This window comes from Ambystoma mexicanum, chromosome 1q (assembly GCF_040938575.1).
Source record: "Ambystoma mexicanum isolate Mex_15411 chromosome 1q, UKY_AmexF1_1, whole genome shotgun sequence".
NCBI classification, from domain to species: Eukaryota; Metazoa; Chordata; class Amphibia; order Caudata; family Ambystomatidae; genus Ambystoma; species Ambystoma mexicanum.
In genome coordinates, this window is record NC_090922.1 from 1434095202 (window position 1) to 1434119932 (window position 24731).

Here is a 24731-nt window from a genome sequence, read left to right on the forward strand (position 1 = left end):
AGCTACAGATACATCAAAGCATCTCTGAAGGGGGAAGGCAACACCTTCATCCGGCCATGGCCAGCATAACTAAAATATCAAAGGCTCCATTGATCTGCCCTGTTCTATTGTCAAAGTTTTGTGTGGTGGCAGTGCATACCAATGAGAGTTAAATGAAAACAGGCCTGCAAAGTGGCCTGGTAACAGAACTAACACAATAGACAGGAAACACCAACTCCTCGTTGATAGGCAACGTGTCAGCTTGAAGCTAGTTATCCCACTCCTCTATATGAAGAGAAGTGAATGTCATGTCCGAGACAACTGTTTACAGTAGGCAACCACTGCAGGGAATCCCCTTTCAGACGGAAGAAGTATGTGATTTGATGGAGACAGAAAGGCTGTTCTCGCCACAAACTTGGAGGACCTGGCTTTGCGCAGGAGTCACAGAGCGCTCTATTAACCAGAGACACACTTTGATCCACAACAGAGAGGAAGATGGGTGGGACTTAATAGTACATGTTGTAACCCCTTACCTTTCCTGTTGCAAAGCACTCTGGTCATTTCTCTTAGGATGTGTAAGCAGAAGTTGCATGTTTTGGACACAGAGTTGATGTGTTGGGAGAGGGATAGCTCTGATTCCATTGTGCATCCCAGATTTTGTACGGAGGCAGAAACTGCCAGGGGAGGCTCATATGGCGTGTGGCCAGGGTATTGGTTGGGTATGAGAGCAGTATTGCCGCCTAGTAATATTTCAGTTTTGCTGGGGTTGAGGAGAAGGTGGTTGGTTGTCATCCAGTGATCGATTGCAGAGAGGCAAAAGGAGTGGTCGGGTTGGGAGGAGGTAGGTGCTTTTGGGATCTTGAAAATTATCTGGGTGCCATCTGCATAGTTGTAGCACGAAAGGTTGTGAGAGCGGATGAGTGCCTGCAGTGGGCTGAGGTACAAATTGAAGAGAAGGGGCGACAGGGAGACTCCCTGGGGGGACCGATATCTCGACGTGGTGGGGGACTGAAGTGAAAGGCGCAAGGAGCATGATTTGCGATTGATTAGAGAAGAGTGATGAGGACTGATGAGTAAATGTGGGTACAGAGTTTCTTCTGATGCCTAGTGTGTGAAGCCGGTCCATGAGGATTGTGTGGTTAATGGTGTCAAAAGCGGTACAAAGATGGAGCAGGATGAGTGCAGCACATCCTTCTGAGTCAGCTGTAAAATCATACAACTCAAAATATTTGGATGAGGTGGTGTTATGTCGTAGTTTAATGGTAAACCAGTGTGTCCCAGATGTACCCCCTAGCCAAGGAGCTGGGGAATGTTCATTGAAAGCAGGCAGAGGTTAGAGGTGTGGTCTCAAGAGTGGAGAGGAGAGTTGTGCAGTTCCTGATCCAAGGACACATTATCACAACAAAAGCATGTGATGGCTACACAGAAGTATGTGTTAAATACCTTAAATAGGGTAGGTGCACTTAAAAGGGTTATTGACATGGATAGAAAGTGTTCAATGTTGGAAGCCAAACAACTGTAGATGTTGACGTTAAAAGGACACTTGGTCTTTCACCCACCCAACTATCCCTTCTGACTCTCTGTATGAACGTTGGGCAAGCTGCCCCACTCTACACCATAGACCTTTTCGGTTTCCCTTGTATACCCCTACCTTGTGCAGACCATCTTCCTTCACACCCCTAGATGCCCCAATCACTCACAAGCACAATACTTTCTAAACACTGAAGGCTCCCTGTGGCTACTTACTGCTAGGACCATGTCCCCTCTATTGGCACATTCTTCTCTTCAGAACAAGGCTCGAGTCATTTCAAAATACCCCTAAACATCACCCGATGCCGCCTGAACAGTCCCCACCAGTTTCCATCGAGCTGTAGGCAACGCCTGGTGTGTAAAATGCATCATGATCCCGCTGCGTGCTCCGATGAATAACGCTCCTGTAGTGCGGTTCATCGCCGGTCCTTGTTACCATCCGCCAAGACGTTTTCATTAATGTATTGATCTGTACAATTCCTAACGGAACTGATTTGCAAGTAAATTCGTTTAGAACACAAATGCAGCGTGGTAAAAGAGCATTCGGCTGGTCGATTGCATGTTGCATCTTCCGATGACTTCTGATGTCCTCTTTCAGGGATGAAAATCAGGCGGTCGCCAGATACAACCCAAATGTTGTCAACTTTGTGATGAGCGCCGGCCGCTCTGGCAGCGCAGTAAGTCGGCGAACCAGTACCATCGGACGGATTAGTGGGCCGGAGGTGCCCCGCAGGCCGAGGACTGGAAGTTGCACCAGCATTGGTGGCGGCGAGAGCAGGTCAGTGTGGAGTGGTTGGACGGTTTTCAGGTAATCACTGTGCGTTACTTTGTCTATTGGTGTTGATGTACTCCACTGAGTTGCTTTTCGAAGTGCCTCTTCCTCACAAACTCAATTTTCAACTTTCATTCTGTCAAATAGTGACAGGTGATAAACCAGTAACTCAACTCCTCAATAAGTTTAATCAGGCTGCTTCTTTTTCGAAATGTGTTTGACATGAGATTTAAAATGTGTTTAAAGGGGGTTTACATTCTTACACCCTTATTCTCGAGTGCGCAGGTGCCACAAAACTACGCAAAAATGGCTTTTTCCAAAATGTTACCCTATTAGAAATTCTGTAATTGATGGCAGGCTGTGGCATGGGACCCGCCATATGCAAGGCATCCCTATATGCCAGCTCATTATGGTGTTAGGCTCGGCTCACAAGGGAAAGGGAGATGCAAAGCCTAAACCCCACGCACCTGCGGGGAAACCTCTCCTACACGCACGCCCGCACGCCAATCCCCCATCAGAGACAAATGCCATTCGCTACTGCAGCCCCTGTCGGGAGACAGGACCGAGGGGGGAGGGAATGGGAGTACATAAGCGAGCTGTTGCCACAGGCCTTTATGGGGGAGTAGCGTGGCGACCGAGGGAGCAAAAGGTGCAAGAGGAAGGCACAGGAGCTGAAACATCTAAAGGTGCAGGGGGGTTGTGCACAGTGGGGCAATGCATAAGGCTGGGTTATCTTTGTTTCATTTCATTCCCCCACACGAGGCACATTTGTCAAAGAGGTAACATTGTGGGCCATTACTTGTTCCCCGGTCCAGAAAAAAAGTGGTAAAATTACTGGTGATTCCAGCACCAGCATTTTTACTGTACCATGGAAGCACAAGTTTGTCGGTGGGGGCCACGGATCTACCTCCAGGCCTGATCTGCCTGTACAGTAACCCACTGGCAAAACAATGCTGCATTTATCAGTACCGGCACTACCGGTCCGCTAATTGTAGCAATCCCCGCCATGGAGGGAGTTACTGGCATTCTCGCCGCCTGTAATATCCCAGTAATACGGGGTATGAGGTGGCGGCAATGCTAATTCCGTTTTGGTGGCATCCCTCCAGCATTACTGGCGGGGTACCAGCAAAGTCGGAATGAGGGCCATTGTGTCTCTCAGACTGATGAAAGCCGAATGTGAAAAATGGTAAACGCACATCTTCACAAGAAAGCATCTACTGTCCGTCACTCACAATGCGAGAGGTGGAGCCTTTCACGGAAAAGGATGTAAACCTCAAAGAAGAGTCAAGAAGCTGGGCGAGTGTGTTCCATGATTGTTCTTAACAGAGCTGCGCGGCTCGAAGGGGAGAGAGGGGGAATACACTCACTATAACTGCCTCTATGGGGAATAAGTGAGGTCAGGATGCCCTCATACTTTTCTGTTTTACATGGGCGATGCCACCCATCTAGCCATTTTGACTAGAGTGTTCTCCTCTGCAGGCAGATGTGCAGTGAATATCTGTGTATGCCGGGCTCAAAACACGCCGGACTATATATTTGTGGGCTCAGATATTGCTACTAGAGTTAAAGACATGGAGATAATCATGAACGAATGGAGCGATCATTGTTCACTTATTCTAACGCTGATTGTTGACAGAGTAGCCCAGAACATTAAATGTTTTAATTGTTTTTGTCCAAAATAGATTTTTCTCCCTGTTTAAAATGTATTCTGCTTTCTCACCAATGGGTGGGGATATTCAATATTAATGAATGTCAATGTAGGTCCCATGGCATCGAACTTTCCATGCTATGCCGTGTCATGCTATAACATATCCTAGTATAGGTCATGATGCCATTTTAAAATATTATGCCATGGCACAGCATAACACGAAATTCCCAGTAAGCTGCGAGCTTGACCTTCCCAGTAAGCTCCCAGCTTGACCTTCCCAGTAAGCTCCAAGATTGGACAATTCTAGAATACTGCACCGAAAACACTCAACCAGCCCCAAGTGTCATGAGGAACAAGCGGCCACTACAGAACCCCTTCTTGTGCAGCTGAAACTGAAAAAAGCACAACATGTCCCATAGAACTTAGTGGCAAGTAGTGAGACTAGGGTTGGGACCAATAGCACGAAGACCAGGCTTTTCAAATCCTCAGGCCAAAATAAGTACATACAACCCTACAAGAGTCTTCAACCTTTGGCACTCCCGATGTACTGGACTGGAGTGCAGATCAGCCCCAATTAGCATAGTTGATGGTGACTGGTAATGAGTGATAGTTCAAAACATTTGCAGAACCCACAGGTTGCAGAGCCCTGTAACAACTTTGCTGTTGGTGTCTAAAATGTTACTTCTACTTTTTGGGTCTGATAAAAAGAAAATTGAGATCTGAGCTGCTGTTGTGGAGTTTCCCCAAATCCTCGCACTGTAAAGCATCTGCCTCACTTTCTGTTGTGCCTGGGTGTGAAGCAAGCTCTGTCAAAGTAGCATAGGGCACGCTCACAAATGTTTCATTGTAGTTCCTTGTTGAGATATTGAGGTGCCTTTACATGGATGTGTTTGTGAATGGACAGAATGTCTCTAGAAGGCAGTTTAGTCATTTCAGTGTTGTTGAGATTAAATTCTTCCAAACGAGTCCTGCTGTAGTGTACAGAAGCATTCAGCGACTAATGTTTTTATGTTTGGGTAGGCCCGTGTAGATTATTTTAGTCCAGTCAAGCTGATGGTGGTTTCCACTACTACAGGGCAATCTGACTGTGGGGGAGAGATGGAGGTGAAACAATGTGTGCGTGTGTGGGTAGGAACAGTAGTGAGCAGATGTGATGACCATTCTCCAGCATGGGGTCTGGCATGGATTCACATGCTCATGAATATTCCCCGTCGTCAGGCTGGGAATCCTCGGTAAAGAAAAATCAGTATCAGTTTCGTTTCTGATCTGTCTTTCATAGTAGTAACCAATCACTGATCTCTGTGTCATACTGACCACAGCCAATGACTGCCATCTCCCTAAGCACCGCCTCTGGCAGCCATCTTCAGATTTTTACAGCACGTTCAAATGTTGGGATCCTCGTGCTATTGCTCTCGAGCTTTAGTGCGTTTTCGTGCTTTTTCATAGGAAAATTCTCTCTTTTTTCGGTCAAAAGAGCCTCAAGCTGCACCGTTTCTTTATCCGATCAACGGGTACCCGTGTAGGATTCCTCTACGCCCCTCAAGGGTGAAGATTTCGTCGAGCCAAGCTTTTGGAGGACTCCCGAAGTTTCTCAGGCCCATCTCGGACATGGCCCAGTAGAAGAGAAGCTCGATGCCCGGAAAGCTGTTCAGAGTCTGCCCTGGATGCCAGCTTCAGAATGTCTTTAAGGAGGACGAACACTCCCTTTGCCTCTACTTCCTGCATGAGGACAAGACGCACGTGGAGAAGGACTGTGCGTTTTGCGGCAATATGTCGGAGCGGACCATGAAAGACCGCCATCTGCGTCTCGCCAACTGGCTGGAAGGGAAGAGCCCGTCAGGCGAGAAAAAGAAGAAGTCCGAGCGGTCTTCTAAGACCTTTGAGGGCGCCCCGGCGACGGGGGCCCAACAGAAGGCCAAGCACCGCGAGTCCGCTGGCACCCGGAGCGCCGAACGGTCGGGCTCTACGGTTGCCAGGCAGGGCGCATCCTCCCCGGCGCCATCAACCACGAGCCAACGCTCTGGCTCGGGTAAGAGGAAGGCCGAGCACCCGGCGAAGCTCCTGGAGAGACCCCGGTTGAGCTCGAAGGCCTCATCGGAGGGGGAGCGAGGCGGTGACCCTCCCCCCAAGGAGAAGGCAGTGAGCGCACCTAAGGTGGTGAAAGCCTTGATCCACCCTGACAAGGCCTCTATCGAGACAGTCGCTGCGGCCCTGGCTCAGCCTGTGGAGGCTACACCAGTGGAGGCGACTTCAGGGCCCAGAGTCTCCCTGCCACCGCGGAGGGAGTCCTCTTTCAAGCCCATCGACAGGACTCCCATGAAACCTCTGACGTAGAAGAAAAAGGGGGGGCAGGAGGTCGTCGTGGATTCGGCCCCAACCTCTGAAGAGGAGCTGATCGAAGTCTTAAGCCACGGCATGGGCGTGGAAGAAGACCAACCCGTCGGGAGGGACCCCGACGTAGGAGACGACGAGAACGTCGAGGGTGCCGACGAGGCTCCTGACCGCCTGTTGGAATCCCCTCAACCAGTGCCGCAAGACAACCCGGCGGCCATTTTGTTGGCTATACAGTCCTTATGCTCGGAGATAAGGAGGAGATTGCCGTTACCACCAACGGAGGAGCCACTCCCGACGGGGGACCCGGAGCCAGGTCCTTCTGGGAGCCCTCCTCCTAAGAGAAGACGGATTCATCCTCCACCTCCTTTTCAACCATCGTGCCCTGCTCAGCCCTCCTCCCCGTCCACGACCCGTGGGGATGATACGGGGACGGACACGGCTGCGACGGGTACAGATGACGAGGTTTACGACGAGGATCTTCCGTCGTCACCTCCTCCCCGGGCTTCCCCGCCCGACGAGATTGGATCATTTCATGCCATGATCGCCAGGGCATCTGAGCTTTTCCAGCTCTGCCCGGAAGAGAAGAAGAAGGAAGGTTTCCTTTATCAACGGCGCGAGACCAAGAGGAAGACGGTCCTTGCTGTACCTCTACTGGACGATATCTGGGACGAGGGTCTCGCCCTCCTCAAGAACCCATCCACAACACCTGCGAGAAGGGATCGGTACGAGAAGAAGTACCGGGTCCCGGACGCGGCCCCCTTGTGCCTTCGGGCACATCCGACTCCGGACTCGGTCATCTCCGCGGCGGCCAGGAAGAAAGCGGGGGGGGGCTTTGGGCTCTACGTCAACCTCCCCCTCGGACGGCGAGGGAAAGAAATTGGACACGATTGGATGCAGAGTCATCTCATCGGCAGCGACGACGATTAAGGCTGCCAACGCCTTGGCTATCGTAGCCCGCTACGACAGGGAGTTGTGGTACAAGATCGCCCCCCTGCTGGACTTCCTACCGGACGACAAGAGGACGGAGGCCCTAGAGATCTTGCAGGAAGGAGAAGTGGCGTCGGACCACGCCATTACGATAGCGACGGACATCGCTGACACTGGATTTCGCCAGTTGGGCAACGGCGTGTGCCTTAGACGGCGTGGATGGCTCAAGGCAACAGACTTCCGGCAGGACGTTCAGACCAGAGTTTTGGCCATGCCATTCGATGGGAGAACAGTGGACGATTCCCTACAAGCCATCAAGACAGACACGGAGACGGCCCGGTCTCTTGGTGTTCTCCAGCAACGATGGCCACCCTTTCGGAGCACCGGAGGCAAGCAGGGTGCCTCCAAATGTTCCGGCGGCGGATATTCCACCTACCGTCAAGCGGCCCGTTCGTCGTCACAGGAAGACTACAGGGGACGAGGCAAGTCGGGCGGACCCCGCCGTCGTCGCCAGGGAGGACAAGGCGGCAAAGCCTTGTCGAAGCAGGACTGAACCGGCCGTGGGGTGGGGCCCCGGCTGGCGAACTTCGTCAGTGTGTGGGAGTCCATGTTCTAACTTGATGGGTCCGACTTGATGGTCGTGCAGTTATGTAATGCCTCCGTCCCCAAGTACCGCTCGAGCAGAATGTAAAATACTGCCCTAGCAATCTTTGAGGCCACAGGTGGGAGTGTCGTCATCAGCCTGGTACCGGGAACGCCGGAAGGACCTCTGAGTGCTGCAAGGCAAACGGTTATAATCAAGGAAACACCCAAAAAGGCAATTGGCAATTGGCAGAAGGAGTAAACAAGATGCAGTGACACCAGCTTACCTAAAAGGGGTGGAGTATAGGTAAGAAACCTATGCAGACAGCAGGGGAACCCACAGCAGGCTGAGTTGATGTAGTTGGCACTCCTGAAAGCACCTGGTGGAGCAAGACTGGATCCGTGGCAAAACGTGAAGCAATCCGAGGTTTGCCAAAACAGAAGGGCAATCCAAAAAAGCAAGTCCAGAGTACAACTAGGTGTCAGATGTCCGGGAAATCCGAGAGCACGCCAGAGTCCAAGGGTAATCCAAGAGCAGGTCCAAGTGAAGTGTTCCAAGGTCGAAGCAAGGAGAGAAACAAGAAGCAAAAGGTAATGCCTGGCAGTCCTCTGTAGAAGTAGCTGTGAAGCAAAGAGTCTTGTTTGCCGGCTTCTTTTGAAGCGGCGAGCGGTATCACGTGACGCATCACGTGACCGCTCGCGCACGTTGCGTGAAGCGCAACGCGGCCAGCTATTGGGGCTGCCGGTACCTCCTGGTATCCTGGCGTCGCCCGCTGTGCAGGAGGCGCCATGGCAACCGCCAACGCGGAAAAGGGCAAAAAGAGGCGGGTCCGCCCAACATGGTATTCCGCCTGCCGTGCTTCCCCCGCTGATGTGAATGGAGAATGCAATGGCGAGAAGCGCCTGATGAGGGAGACAGGTGCGAGGGGGGGAAGTGAGAGATGGGTTGTGTGAGAGGGCGTGACAGTCCATCTCCACCGACCGTTGGTTGCTGGACGCCCTGGCCCAGGGTCACGCGCTCGAGTTTCTAAAGAAATGCCCGTGCGTCCCCCCCCGTGGCCAGGAAGGAAGATCACGTCCCTCAACTTCTCTTGGAGGTAAAGGCGATGCTCAAGAAAGGCGCCATCGAGCTCGTCCCAAAGAGGCTTCGGGGCTCCGGAGTTTACTCAAGATACTTCCTCGTGAAGAAGAAGACAGGAGGATGGCGTCCCATCCTGGACCTACGACGACTGAACAAACTCATCAAGGCACAGAAGTTCCGGATGGTCACCCTCCAGCACATCCTGGGTCAGCTGGAGGAGGGCGATTTCCTGTCGTCGTTGGATTTGGAGGATGCTTACTTCCATATCCCCATCCTAAAGGGACACCGAAAGTTTCTCAGATTCGTGGTCCAAGGGCGTCACTACCAGTTCAGAGCCCTTCCCTTTGGATTGAGGTCAGCACCCAGGGTGTTCACCAAGTGCCTCGCACCGGTGGCTGTGCGGCTGCGCCAGGAGGGGATCCACGTCTACCCCTACCTGGTCGACTGGCTCATCTGAGCAAAGACAAAGGAGCTCGCCGCGGAGCACACGGCGAGGACCGTCCGACTACTCATGGACGTGGGATTCTCCATAAACTACGGCAAGTCCCACCTGGTGCCCGCGCAAGACGCACTGTTTCTGGGAGCGAAACTTGACACAGTGGTGCTTCTGGCCTCTCCGTCGGAGGAAAGGACGAGGGCCATCTTGGGCAAGGTGCAGCGGATGCTGGTTGCGGACACGGCCAGGGTGAGGTCCATCAAATCCCTCCTCGGAATGATGTCTTCTGGCATTTATCTCATCCGCCTTTGCAGGCTTCGGATGTGCCCGTTCCAGGAGTTCCTGGACGCTCGCTGGATCCAGATGACGGGCAGCTTCGAGGACAGGATCACACTCGACGAGAGCTTCCGACGAGCGATCCGGTGGTGGGGCACCCATGCGCATCTGACAGCGGGCATGGACTTCCAGACCCTGGGCCACCAGAAGACATTGACCACGGATGCCTCCCTGGAAGGGTGGGGAGCGCACACCGAAAATCTGCACGCGAGAGGCCTTTGGCTTCCGACGGAGAAGTCCCTCCATATCAACGTCCTGGAGCTCAGTGCAGTGTTTTGGGCCCTCAGGTCCTTTCTTCCATCCCTCAAGGGCAAGGTGGTGAGGATCTTCACCGACAACACCACCACGTTCTACATCAGGAAGCAGGGCGGTACCAGATCCCCAGCCCTGTCTAAAGAGGCGCAGGATCTGTGGCATTGGGCCGTCGCCCGAGGGATGTTTCTGGTGCCGTTTGATCTGGCAGGAATAAAAAACACCATTGCCGACTCGCTCAGCAGAGAGCTGTGCTCGTGCCACGAGTGGGAACTACGACAGGATCTAGTGGACCGCCTCTTCCGACGGTGGGGCACACCCCCAGATCGATCTGTTTGCGACGGTGACGAACTCCAAGTGCCGGAGGTTCGCCAGCAGGTTTCCCCAGCCGAGGAGCATGGGCGATCCTTTCTCGTTCCCCTGGGAGGGCCTGTTCCTATACGCGTTCCCTCCATTGCCGTTGCTGATCCGGCTCATCAACCAGCTCAAGAGGTCACGGTGCAGGATGATCCTCGTCGCACCAGCGTGACCAAGGCAGATATGGTTCCCGGACCTTCTGGACTTGTCAGCGTCCCCGTCAATCAAGCTGCCAGTGGACGCGGATCTTCTCTCCAGGGAAGGAGGTGCCATCCTCCATCATGACCCGAAGTCGCTGAACTTGCAGGCCTGGCTCCTGCAGCGTTAGAGTTTGGAGGTTACGACATACCGGCCGACTGCAGAGAGATTCTTGCAAAGGCCAGGGCATCCTCAACTCTTAAATGCTACGGACACAAATGGAAGAGGTTCTCTGTCTGGTGCCACGCACAGAAGATTAACCCTCTACGGATTACGGCTCCTCAAGTACTGCCGTACCTACTGACGCTAGCCAAGGCTGGACTGGCGCACGCTTCCAGCAAGATTCATCTTGCTGCGATCCCCGATACACCAGAACCACGGGACAGACGTCTTTGTTGTCTCATCGTCTGGTGAAAGAATTAATGAAGGGACTGTTCAGATCGCTCCCGCCGGTGAAGGCTCCGGCCCCGGCGTGGGAGCTCAACGTGGTGCTGACCAAGCTCATGGGACCTCCGTTCGAGCATCTGCACTCAGCTCCGTTGAAGTTCTTGTCGTGGAAAACAGCGTTTCTTGTGGCCATTACCTCTGCACGACGGGTGGGAAAGATCCAGGCCCTTTCCTGCAAGCCCCCGTACTTGACTTTTCATGACACGAGGGTAGTGCTCAGGACGCACCCCTCCTTCATGCCCAAGGTGCCGTCGGACATCCACCTCAACAAACCCTTGGTTTTGCCTGTCTTCTTCCCGTCGCCTTTGTCGCCGGCTGAAAGGACTTTGCACTCGCTGGATGTGGCTAGAGCGCTGAAGTTCTACGTGGACCACACGAAGAGTTTTCGGAAGACGTCACAACTTTTTGTGAACTTTGGACCTGTCAATCAGGGGAAGGCTCTCTCAAAGGCTTCCATTTCCAGATGGCTCTCCGGCTGTATCATGTACTGTCATCGGTTGGCAAACCGACCGCTGCCCGGCCGTCCGAGAGCCCATTCCACCAGAGCGATCAGGGCTACCACGGCATTCCTATCTGGTGTGCCCCTGCTGGACATCTGCAGGGCTGCTACGTGGAGGACGACGCACACCTTCACGAAATTCTACTGCGTCGACCGGGATTCCAGGGAGGAGTCCAGGGACGCCTAAGGTGAGCCTGGTGAGAAGGTAAGACATGCTTAATGTTGAGTTGTTGTATTGCTTAATGTTGAGCCTGTTGCCACCTCCCGTGGTTGTGCATGTGTGTACTGCTATGTATTCTTTTATTCATGAGCATGTGAATCCATGCCAGACCCCATGCTGGAGAAGGAACAAGTTACTTACCTGTAACTGTAGTTTCCCAGCATGGGTCTGGCATGGATTCACATGCAAACCCTCCCGCCTACCCCTCTGCGGCTCTTCACTTGGTCATACTGCCACTTCACGTGCTACCAAATCTGAAGATGGCTGCCAGAGGCGGGGCTTAGGTAGAGGGCAGTCATTGGCTGTGGTCAGTATGACGCAGAGATCAGTGATTGGTTACTACTACGAAAGACAGATCAGAAACGAAACTGATACTGATTTTTCTTTACCGAGGATTCCCAGCCTGACGACGGGGAATATTCATGAGCATGTGAATCCATGCCAGACCCATGCTGGAGAACAACAGTTACAGGTAACTAACTTGTTCCTTATCAGAATATCAATGGTCCTGAAGGAGTCGGTGTGACATCTAGGATTTTTATCTTGGTACTGGAGTGATTGATTGATGTAAGTTGAAGGTTGGAATTTGAGGTGAGGGGAGGATGGAGAAGTGTTTGGTTTCCACTACAACAAGGCATTCCCAGTGGGAGGAAGACGGAGATATGAAGGAGATGGAGAGCGAGTCTGGGTTAAAGGAAGTAGTGGTGGGATGTGCAGACCATAAGTGTTTATCATGTTGAAAACCCTTTAGAATATGAGAATGATACCTTGGATCTCTGGTAATGGGTCTTTTACATTTAAACATGGGTGGGGTATTAGTCTAAATTAGGTGAATCTATAGAAGACACCACTTACAGGTAATTGACTAATCCTTCCTATCTTGCTACTGGAGCGATTGCTTGATGCAAGTTGAGTGTTGGGATTTGTGATGAAGGGAGGATGGTGGTGTGTGCTGTCAAGCAATAGAAGTTCAGTACAGGGTACCGATGCCAGAGAAGTCTGTTTGGCATACATGAGAGAGTTGGAGATAAGAGACAACCCTTTGTCAAACTTTAGGATATCTGTCAAACGGATCGATTGGAATTGGTGGCAATGCACAAGATGGAAAAAAAGGCTTTTATTGTAAGTATAATTGGTTTTTTATAATGCGCTTAATACAGAAGAGCTTTCTATGTGCAGACCCGGGATTCAAACCTGTTTTGTGCTGCGTCATCTTGCTCCCAATACAAGCCCGTTGCCACTGAGCTATACTACCCGTGCCATTGTGATATTATTTTAAATGAAGTTTTTGACCTTCTCGTAAGGATGACATATGCAGCATATATATACAGTAATGTTATTTAATGTTTGACATAAAGGTGAATGAAAAGTCTTTCTCTTTGTGTCCAGAGAAACTACTCCAACCTTGTGAAATGATCTGCTACTGTCTCTCTACATCTCCAACTATCGTTATCGATCAAACCCCTATTGGATTACAGAACTCATTAACTGCATGATCGATATATGCGAAGGCAAATTTCTTAAAAATGTAAGCTAAAAAAACAAACATTTTGATTATCTCAGGTAAACAGAAACATTTGGGATGGCAATGGGCAATCAATGACTTCCATTTCGAAGTAGTTGATTAATACATTTATTTGGGATTCTCTGTGAGGTGTTTGCCAGCACAAGATTTTTATTGCAAGATTTTTATTGCAAGATTTTTACGGCTGTTTTATTAGGACCAAAATATTAAAGTGGATGCTACTTAGGCGATTTATTTGTTAAAAGGGAGGCTACAACATTGAGGGTTTTATTGCCATTTATCGTAAACGTATTATACCAGCCATACTTTATTCCCATGAGACGTTACCCAAATCTAAGATGTAGTGGGTTGAACAACTTGAAGGCAAAGTATTACGTTCTATTTTGGGGGTCCCTAATGGTGTTCCAGTGGAAGCGTTGTGTTTTGAGTTGGAGTTCAGTCAGTTTGTATATTGTAGCTTATTCAGCAATGAAGTTTATAATGCACAATTAATTTGTCTTCTTTACCTCAAATACAATATATAGTTATTTAGCTTGATTATTGAATTTTGATGGTGAAAATAATTTCTTGCTTGCTTTGCGTACTACTGTAAATACATTCTTGCCACATCTTGATATGACACCAAATGATTTGATACAAACTCCTAATGCAATAGCTATTTTAAAAAAGAAATGGAGGAATTTGGATGTCATGATCAATATTGACTACTTCGCAAAAAATAAATTATATTCTCTCTATAGTACTCAGAGCTTTTGTAGAAATGCACCATGTTTTTATCTAACCGAATTATGCTCACTACTTATGCGTAGCTTTATTATATATCTACGTTTGACCATTCTGCCTATGCTCTATACGGGCCGCTAGATTATTGTGCCTCACACATGTAACTCTTCCTTTGAGACTGCACTTCTTCTTCTTATCCAGTGTCCTAAATTAATATCCCTTGATGTGAAAAGTTATAGGTCTTTGTTTACTGGTATGGATTTTATTAATGTTGACCAGTTCTGGAGCTCGATATATGGAGATCAATCAATTGTGAATTCTGTTGTTGCAATTCATGTATGGAAAGAGACTCTTAAACTGATCATTTTATCAGCAGCTCCTCATTACGGTTGATATTATGACTTTTACGAAAGACCAGAATATGCTGGTATAATAAAACTGAACATCCCAGTACCAAAGCTGAGGCAGGTCATCTCTATAGTTTTATAAAGCTTTGCAACCAAGGGAGCTGACATGACTTCTCACCCCCCTGGCGATTGTTTTTGGAACTTAATATAGATACTTTCCACGTGCCTTCATATCTTCCATATAAGCAGAGATGGGACATTAAATTCTAGGGCCCACGTAGGCACCACCCTCTTTCTACGAAAAGACCCACTGGGTCTTACTGTGCTGGCGGTTAGAAGTGCCTTTCCAATTATCCTAGAAGTCTTCCTCTGCTCCTCCAGTCAAGGAGAGTAGACACACGGATTCTAGTGGCAAGAATGTATGTACAAATTGGGCTAGGACCATTAGAGCAGCAGTTTTGCTGGCCTTACTAGGAGGATAACAGCAATCCCTTTGTGATTCGTTTGAAAGAATGGCCAAATCCTTGCCATACCTGATCTAGTGGCAAGATCTTCTAGTATGCTTAAGAAAAGCCCACAAATTATGTATAAACTGTCACAGGTGGCTTTGAGAACACACCAACTCTTGAAGACGGTTCAAGGGTTTTTATTGAGATTTTGAAAAAGGGATTCAATAAGGGCTGTGTCTCCCATGGGCTTTTCCCTCCCTAGCCCAGTTGTCCCTAAACCCCAAGATGGCCACTAGAGATTGGTAAACCCGCCTATCTAACACTGACTGGCTAATCCTGAAGGCTGAAAGGTAAAGCCTTATCTAGCTGTCTCCTTCTGGGACTTTCTAAGTGGGGGTGCCACAAAACAGCAATGGCATTTAGAATTGGAATATGTTATGTAATGATATGTTGCATGGCATTTGTATAGCGCCCAATTCCATTGGTAGGCCCTCAAAGCGCAATGGGGTGCACCTCCCTGGAGGATCGAAGTCTGAGGTATGAGAATTGAAAGGAGGATTTTTAGAATGCGTCTGTGTGTTTTAGCTAGCACGAAGTTAAGGAGGGGTGGCTAAGTCCCTGCTAGCGACCCATGAAGTCTCTCTAGTGGATGGGTGCTATGATAGACTGTCAGGAGAGTAGGTGAGTTAATGAGACTGATTATGGGCACATCTGGACCAATAATTTTTTCATGAGACTCAGCTGTATTCTAATGGCAAAGGTGATGTGTGTTATGAAGTTGAGTAGTGAATTGCTGCAGATGTACATGTGTGAGTGGCTGTGTCCCAGGCGGGATACGGCTATGTTCCATTGAAATGGAGTGCTATACGTACCAGTGAGTTCTTGTAGGCTTTGAAATGCAAGTCTACAGCACCAGTCCTGTGGGAAAAGATGCAGGGCAGTGGCATCAGACAGCAGTGAGACCCAAAATGCAAACCCAACCCCAGTCCCTGTGGGAAAAGATGCAGAGCAGTGGCACAGAACAGCAGCAAGGCTCAAAACACCGGCTCATGGCACCATTCTTGTGGAAAAAGATGCAAGGTAGTGCACCAAACAGCAGCGTGGCTCAAATCAAGAGCCCACAATACCATTCCTGTGGAAAAAGGCGCTATGTGGTATGTGCCTTGCAATTGCCCAGGCTCTACTCGTCTTTCCCACTCATCCTCGTATTCCTCACCCTGACCTCTTCTCTGTATCATTTTCCATGCTCCTACTCGCTGCCTTGTTCTTCCTCTCATTGTCTACTATCCCTTTTCTATCTCCTCCCCCTCTGTCCCTCGGATGAACCCTATATCTTCTGCTCCTTATCACTACCCTCTGCTCATTTCACTACTGCACTCTCTTCTCCACTGCTCTCTCGTCCCATCGCTCTCCACTACTCTCTTGTTCCACTCCTCTCCACTCCACCCACAACTTCTCCAGTCCACCATCATTTCACTCTCCCAGTCACCATTCACAATCACGATCACTCAGATTGCTAGACTCTCCCTTTGTCAAAGTCACATACCTTGCATGCACTCTCACACCCAAGTACCACTCATATCACCAACCAGTAAGGGTAATGAGATACACATGTAACAAAAAGAACTGTATATAACTGCCACTTGGGAGCATGATGGGAGTTAGGAACTCCTGAGATTTAAAGGGGTAGTGGGCCTTTTTCTGATCTACATCATCTCTGTTTGGATCTCTTAAGTCATGGTATGTCATTTGCAAACTGGGTGTATACTGGGGTTCTTAGAATTAGTTTTCAATTGTATTTGGTTAATATACATCAACCTTTACAAATAAATTAAACCATAAAACATCAAAAAGCATGACAGATGAGTATAGTTCCTGATCATTTAAAATACAATCTACATTTAGTTTCATACTAATAGAATCTCAACAACTATAACAATTTCATCAGACTCAGGAATCCCACAACCACTATCGACGGAGACATGCAAGAACCACTTAAGATCAATTGCAGCAAACTATCAGGTTCTAATCTAGTAACAATTGCTTTAAAACATATTATACTGTATTCTATTAAATTTGGCCAATCCATAATTACATGTCTTAATATGTCCAGTGCAAGGGGGTTCTCACAGAAGCGACAGAAGGATAATACTTTTGGCATTAACATTAAAAATAACATTTCCCTTGTCAACAGAAGATTCAACCTGAACTTCATGAAAGCACTTGGTGATTTTGCTTTCTAGGACACCCTGCTTTATGTTGTAATTTTTCAGCAGTTTAAAAAGTGGATAGTTATGAGTTTTTTCACCCGTGTCAATCCAATCATTCTCATAGATGGTTTGATGTTACCCCTGTTTGGGTTAGCAATGAACTCCTTGGTTAAATGCATTTCCCTCAATACTTCTGGACACTTATTCGTAAAACACTTTATACATTACTCTTTTTTGAAGCGTTAGACATTTGATTTAAGTCACTAAAAAAGGAATCCATTGGAGGTACCAAACTATTCCTATAAAATAGAATACGATTCATAATGCAACAGCTTTCAGGGACTTAATGGCAAGCTAAAAGCAAATTACTGCTGCCGGAACGCAATATGGTAATTTTAACACTCTCAGCAAGATGTTTGCTGTTAGAAAGCCCAATCTCTCACAAAACCAATCTGGCAGCATCTCAGTTCTATAAAAATAATTTTGGAATACTTTTTGTACATAAAATTTCACTAACAGTTCGATAGTAAATTTCCTGTATTTCACATAAATATTCCCACATCTGGGCCGCTAGAACGTTCACCTTATGGAGTGCATACTCCCAGATATGGGCTTTATTTGACTTTCAAGCAGGAAACCACAAGTAAACTCTCTTGCCTATGATATGCAGCTTAGCCTTCTCCACAAACCAAGTAAATGTTAAGGGCTTAGACGATGCTCTGTTTACAAAGACCTTTGTTTTTGAGGAATAATGTTTAAATGATTATCCTTTTCATATTGCTGGAAAGCATTAATCAACCTCTGTAAGCAAACTTGTGTTCTGTTGTACTAACGAAATTGTCCGCATATGCGCGCCTGGCAACCTTTAGGTAACCGACACTCGGGGGCATAAAAGCAACTTTGTCCTTTGTCCAACGTGTCCCCAATGTTGGACACATAAAGGTTAAAGAGGCAGGGAGCCAAAATTCATCCCTGCCTCAAGCCAGCATAGGCCTGAATCTTTCTAGTGAGTTTCTCATGATGATATAATCTTAGTTGGACATTTAAACCCTCGTGCAGATGTACCATATTATTCAGTAGTCCACTAGGAAGACCCCATCTCCCACAGCAAATTCCTACTTACCATATCAAAGGCAGCAGTTAGGTCAAAGATACAACATAGATCACTTTCTTTGAACATTTGGCCCAGTCCTGTTCTTGCAAACATTTAATCAATTACCAGTTTAATATAGTTCCAATTTCTTTTCTGAAACCACTCTGGGTTTTACTTAGCCTGCCCACTCCTTTGGCCCATTTTTCAAGATCTTTCAAGACCAGTGCTGAGAAAATGTTGCTTTCCACATCTAAAACTCTAATTGGCCTTTGCTCCGGGTCCGCTCGTTTCCCCGTTTTGAAAAAAGGGCTAACATACGCAGTTTTCCAGGACTTAGACATGACTCTATTTTTTTTAATATGTTTGCATATAGCAAGATCAGGATGTTTCGCCCAGGGCCCTGGTGATAATTTAAAGAGTTTGTTGGACAAATTATTAGTGCTGCCGCCCTGGAGGAGCTAGAACTTTTAATAATTACCTCAATATCATCACTATATAAAGGGAGAGTCCATTCAACTTCACCTCCATTTTATCCCCTTCCGACAGAACTATTACGGTCTGGTCTGGTCTGGTCTCTGGTTGCTCTACCTGGCATCTCTCCATGCCATTTACCATTTCCTAATAATGTACATACGCTTTTTTTGGGTAAACCTCCAGCATATGCTCCCCATCCCTTTGGATCATGACAGGGCGATGCTGACGCAACCAATTTTTTATCCTTTTGCATGACATTTTTTATTTCTTTCTACGCTTCTACAGGCACTACAGCAGATTTTTTTTAATCACTCTTATTTCTGTCCTTATTTCCACCTTTCTTCACTTCACAAGAATGTCAAAAGCGTCCTTCTGTATCTTCACTCCCTTGCTTGCCATATATTCAAGGTTCTTAATTGGGAATATCTCATTCATTTTGTCTTTTATATAATCATGCATTCTTACTTGATTAAACGTATTCCGTTTCCATGTGCTCGTCTCCGTTTCATACTCATTTCCAGTATCACAGTTTATTGTCTGTAGATTTACATCATTCCACCTAATGCGAGCTGCCGCAGCATTAACAAACACGTTTTTGGGACCCCCTCTCTTACCAGGAGATTCAGCCCTATTTCAAATGAGTAGGCTGACATATTATCATCACTACACAGTGTGTTATGTACCTCAAACCTGTCAAATTTAGTAAATAAAATTCTTGCTCACAGATATGTAATCTAAAACAGAACTCTCCCCCCCGATTTCCATGTGTTGTTCTTCGATATATCAACTGCCACATTACCATTTTACATAGATAAATCAAAAAAGTGAGCCAAGTAAAGCCACTTTTAACCATTTCGACCCTTCAGCACATTTACTAGTTGTTTCACTTGCGAGGTGTCCGCCTCTAATGAAATGCCCTTTGGGCCAACAAAGGAATTTAAATCCCCTGCTAATATAATCAAAGCACCCCAAGATCAATCAACTATTCACTCACTAAGATCATTAGCTTCTCTAATAACTCATTTAGAACACAAATCCCTTTATGTCAATATAGATTAATTAAAATGTACTGCATATAATGCTCTGCCAAACCCCATTACAAGGAAATGCACAACATTCCCTTGATACTGCTGCCTACATTTCCCATTATAAAACCACTACTTGTTTTCACTGCAGTTAAGAGTCCTCCAGTTGGACGACGCAACACACCTTGGACTGCAGGCTGAACATGTATAACATAGCCATCTAAAACTGACAACTCCAAAAGCCATGTCTTCTTCAATAAAATAAGATCAGTATTCCTCAGGAACATACTCACTTCCGTGTTACCAAATAGGTGTGCATGTCCCCAGGAGTTCCAGGACACTAAACTAAGAAAGCTCTGTTAATGACTCCAATCAAGAATTCCCACTAAGTCAGTGTCTTGTCTGGGATTGCTCAAGGGAAGCCCTTATTTATATATTTTTATGACAAGTTATAATCTGGATGATGAACCCTTGTATAACACCCCTCTCTTAGAATCCCCCTGTCCCCACTGAGCTAAGAAGTAGGTTTGTTTTGCAAATTAAAAAGGTTTATTTGAAAAATTAAACAATAGATATATATCACACTTTTATAATAAATTAATATTTGATATCACACTTAGACATATGACAGTGATCAACAATGGATGATGTTATACTAGCACACTGGTTTAAGTATAGAGGATAAGGTAGCTGAGAATGCTTTATGGTTTCAAGGAGATGCAAAGATGAATAAAAGGCAGTACAGAAATAAACTTGATATGATTTCAGCAAAAGATAATATGATCACTTTTCTGACAATTAACTCCCCCCTATGCAATGTATGGAGATGGAAGTAACACACACAGTCTTCAGGAATACAATCACAGTACAATACGAATTCAGTTCCCCCCTAGCAAGCTTAGAGCACCAGGGATGATTTTGAAACACAGGCGAAAGACTTTCAGGTGATTTGCAAGGGAGTGAAATATGCTAAAATTGATTTTAATTCCCTGTAGAGGTTCAGGGTGAGTGAGAGCTACTTTAAATCAGTTCAGGTCCACACTAACAATGATTAATGAGGGATTATCAAGTTGAAAACGGATTTCAGGAATGGAAGCAAAAGACAGATGTTTTTGACAGGAGCTAATTTTTCAATTCGCTGCAATTTTTTCGAGTGCGTTGAGCGCAATTACAGAGGCGCTATAAGGAGTTGCAAGTCGGTTTAGAGCTTGTTGGAAAGCTGGGAATCTTAGCTTTACAATAAAAGAAAAATGTTCGTTCCTAGGATGCACGGTTCCAAAGATACAGACAACTTTGCAAAGGTAGTTTTTCAGAAATTAAATTACAGTTTCGGAATGACAGATGCGCTTTGAAAGGTTTGAATCAACAGGAGGAACACACGATTTCTTATGATGCAGTTCTAAACAGGTTCAAATGTTTTGAATCAGATTATTTTAAGCTAAGAGATGGGTTCTGCACAGTTCTAGCTGGGTGCTCACACTATACATTTGAAAGGAATGGCCTCGTCACGGATCTGGTCAACAAGTTTAGCTGCGGTTCTATCTGCTCGGCGGGTCAATCAGGCACCGGTTCTGTTCTCGGTTCTGTTCACAGCGGTCTGGTCTGGGTCTCTGGTTCTGCTGGTCTGGATCAAGTGGATTCTGGATACCGCACTGCTTTCTGGGTACTGGTTCTCTTCTGGATACACAAGACTCTTAGCAAGCAGCAAACTGCACAGCCCGGCGGTTGAATAGTTTGCAACAGATTTTGAGGCCTGCTGAAGAGTTCAGCTCTTTGGAGTTTTTGTTCTGGAGTTAGTCTGGAGCTCTGGAGTTCTGGATTCTGGAGTTCTCCGTCAGCGTGCTGCGCAGGAATTCAGTTGAAGGTTGGAAAATGAATGTCCCTGTCCGGCTTCCAGTGGCTCTTTTTATGTCTTTTGAAAATGGGTGTGGATGCTAAATTTCTATGCCCAACCCACTCATGATTTGATAGGTCAAGGATTTCTCTTTTGCCTGATTTGAGAAGGGAGCAGTGAGTCATCCTATGTCATCAGGTGTCATGTTTATGGCTCCAAAAAAAGAACACTCCCCTTTGCTTTTACCTTAGAAAATCATTTTCATAACTAAACATATTTCCCAAATACACAAGTGGTTGACATTACATGTACACATCATATATTACTTCGGGTAGGTCTGTGTTCCAACTCTGATGTTTCTAAGAGCCTGGGTTCAAAAATGGCAACTTATTTTCGTTTTTAGTTGGTTTACCAATATTGGATTTTTACCAAAAATTACACAGGTGTAAACCATCTCTCTACACATATTTCAGTAAATTTTCATTTTTCTAGCGTGAACCCCGTTATGGAGATCTGCAATCTCCATAATTCATGGGGTTTTGCCTCAGAACATGGTACAGAGTCCTAACACCTCTTAAAATGTGCACAGAAAAATCGCAAGAATAATGATATTAATTATATAATTTTGACAAGTCCGTACTATGAATTATCCATCTTTTTAAAATTATGCTCTGGCCCAGAGAGGTGTGGTTTTCCAAAGCACATGGTGGAATTTCTGGTTTGTCCACTTCCTCCAACTCAAGTTGCTCACAGAGGCACTGCCCCTCCCCGTTTCTCTCAAGAGGAAGCCATTTACGACCCCCCTAATTTAACATTTGCCTGAGCCAAGGAAGGCTCATTGTTCTGTTTCCCTCCAGTCCTAGGTGCTCCGCCCCTGATTCAATCAGGGAGGTGTCATCTCCTTTTGGTGGGGGCAGCAGAATGCAGCCAGGCCTGGGAAGAGTGGCTGAGCAAGTTTCAACTCCTGTCGGGAGGTAGTTGCCGGGCAGAATTCACTCGCTTCAGCCAAATGTCACTTTTGTTCCCAGTTTTTCTTCATTCAAATCAAACTTACAATTTTTACACATGCAGCTAGAATGCTGATTCTAAGTTCAAAACTATGACATTTAACAGTTGCAAACTATGTGACACTCAACAGTAGGTCACTCATTTATTTTAAACATTTAGATTTTAGTGTCTTTCAGTCCAATTTTACTTAGGCTGCTGACATCCACAGCTCAACCAGTTTCATTATGAACATTATTTTAGGCTCTTTCTCTTTCCAGATTTTGTATGCACACATGTTTACCTTCTGCCAAATGTCTGCTGGTGTTCATTGAGATTTTTGAATATCTAGCAATGTTTAAAATAGGCATTTTTAGCTTGCATTTCAGAGAAACAAAGGTGATTTCAAAGTGCTTTTTGAGCCAACCGGCACTGCTGTTTTTCCTTTGGCACACATTTCACCCATGGCACTCCTGGCCCATCACGCTCGCACTGGTGGGTGGCAGGTCAGGGGAACATTTTGGTGTGCGCCAAAACTGCGCGGTTTTCCTGGATTCTGGCACAATGTGGCTTTTCCGGCCATCTTGGATTTTCTAAGCCCACAGCTCCAAATGTTGCAGCATAATCGTCCAAACGTGGGTCAGGACACCCAACAGCTCTCATCCTACCTGGAACCTCTCCCTTCTTTTTGAGTACTTATCGGACAGTTCAATCCCTTGGCTACCCTTGACCCATCATCTGCTTCATCTCTGCAAACATTTCCCACCACTGGTACTGATCTTTATGGCCCCTGATGTGCCATCAATGATATTTACAGATCAGGCAACCCCAGCGCACACTGGTAATTTACACTGTTTTTACCCAAGTGTGGTGTGATGTCATCACCTAGTTTCCTCAAAATGCCCGACTCTTGAAGGATAACATCATATACTATTTTTTCGGGGATAATCAGAGACACAACATCAGTGCAATACTCATCTATAAAGTCAACAACTGTAAATCTCTGCTCAGAATTGAGCATAGATGTGGTACATCACATTTGACTGATTTGAAAACAATGGAATCGTCCCCATGGAAGACACACTCTAGCAGTAGTCTCTGCTCCTTCGTGCATAACGTTTAATGATGTTTTACAGGGGAAACTACCCTCGCGATTTCCCCACACCCTCTTCCCGGAACTCTACTTGTTCTTCCTTAGGCTGTCATATGTTGTTTCCCTTAACACACTATGCACAGGTCGTTTCCTCTTCTGGGTTCCACAGAAACGACTACTCTTAATTAGTGTGCACTGCTGACACAAAAGCTGTTCACCTCATTCCCCATGTGACGGGACAAACCGACAGTGTGTACATTAGGAAATCATGAGGAGGCTGCTCCCTGGTTAGACGTAGGTGGCACTGAATGAAATTTCAACAAAACCGGTTCTTTTCCGGACTGCAGAATATCCATCACTCGCCCTTGAGCCTTTTTGAAGGGAGGGAATTTGCCATTTTATCTGGCTGCCACCACAGGCCTTTGAACCAGAGCATCAATCGCTGACTTCCCTCCCGAAAGCCAGGCTTCTTTGTCTGGCAAACTCTTGAGCAGCTCCCTACTGGATATACTTGAGCTGACTCTGGCGGAGATGACTCTTCCAGTTGCTGTTTCTCCATTACAATTGAGGCTGCTTCTGTTTGTGCGTAATCATGTTGCTTCTTGCGCTTACATTTCTTAAAGATAGGAGCTACTGGTGTTCCTAAGGGCTCATGTATGTCCTTGACATCAATGTATTTCAATAATTTCCAAGTAGCTCTTTTTTGGTTCCTTTTATTTTTAACATTCATCCCATGGGCCCCGACTTCTCTTGCCTTGGCACTTCCCTCACATACACATTTCCTTAGTGTAGATTGACTGATTCAGATTGCCCGTTTCCCTCTGAAATATCTTCCCTCCTGCCCTCTTGCCGTAGCTCCTCTTCCGTCTTTCACAAGGGCAAGTCATCTGGTTCCAACGCCATTCGCTGAACCTGAGTGTCTAATAAAATCACCTGCGGGTGATTCAAAAGGACAGAGGCCCTTCCCTGGGCTGAGCTCTCATACTTGATTATAATTAGCAGGATTGTAGGTGGCTGCAAGGGGAATGACACACAGGAACTTAGGCCAAGATTCCAAAGTAGTCACCCAAGGGGCTTGTGTTTCAATCATTAACATTGTAGTTAATTGGAAGATGCAGCAGTTTGCCAAATGTCTCGCATCTCGCTGCCAAAAGACACATTGTGGTTGCAGCGCTAGACCGCTGTATAGACATTTAGAAAACTACTGCATCGTCCAATTAACTGTAACGTTAATGATTGAAACACAGCACTTGGGCGACCGTGCCCACATCTTTACCTGTAATCGGAATGGGTAACCACTGAATAAAGCCCTGAGGAAGACCCCATTGGGTCGAAACACATTTGCATTTGTATTTTGTTTATTTGTCTAGCGCGCC

The 24731-nt window shown here is 46.8% G+C and overlaps 1 protein-coding gene across 2 annotated transcripts in view; it reads left to right on the forward strand.

The window, feature by feature from the left end:
- The window catches only part of CCDC24 (coiled-coil domain containing 24), a 1158678-nt gene that overhangs the window by 421987 nt on the left and 711960 nt on the right, over nucleotides 1-24731 (forward strand). For both annotated transcript variants that reach the window (XM_069642308.1, XM_069642309.1), the window contains exon 5: nucleotides 2108-2287. In XM_069642308.1, the coding sequence (XP_069498409.1) occupies nucleotides 2108-2287 (180 nt within the window). The remainder of the gene's footprint in view (nucleotides 1-2107; nucleotides 2288-24731) is intronic.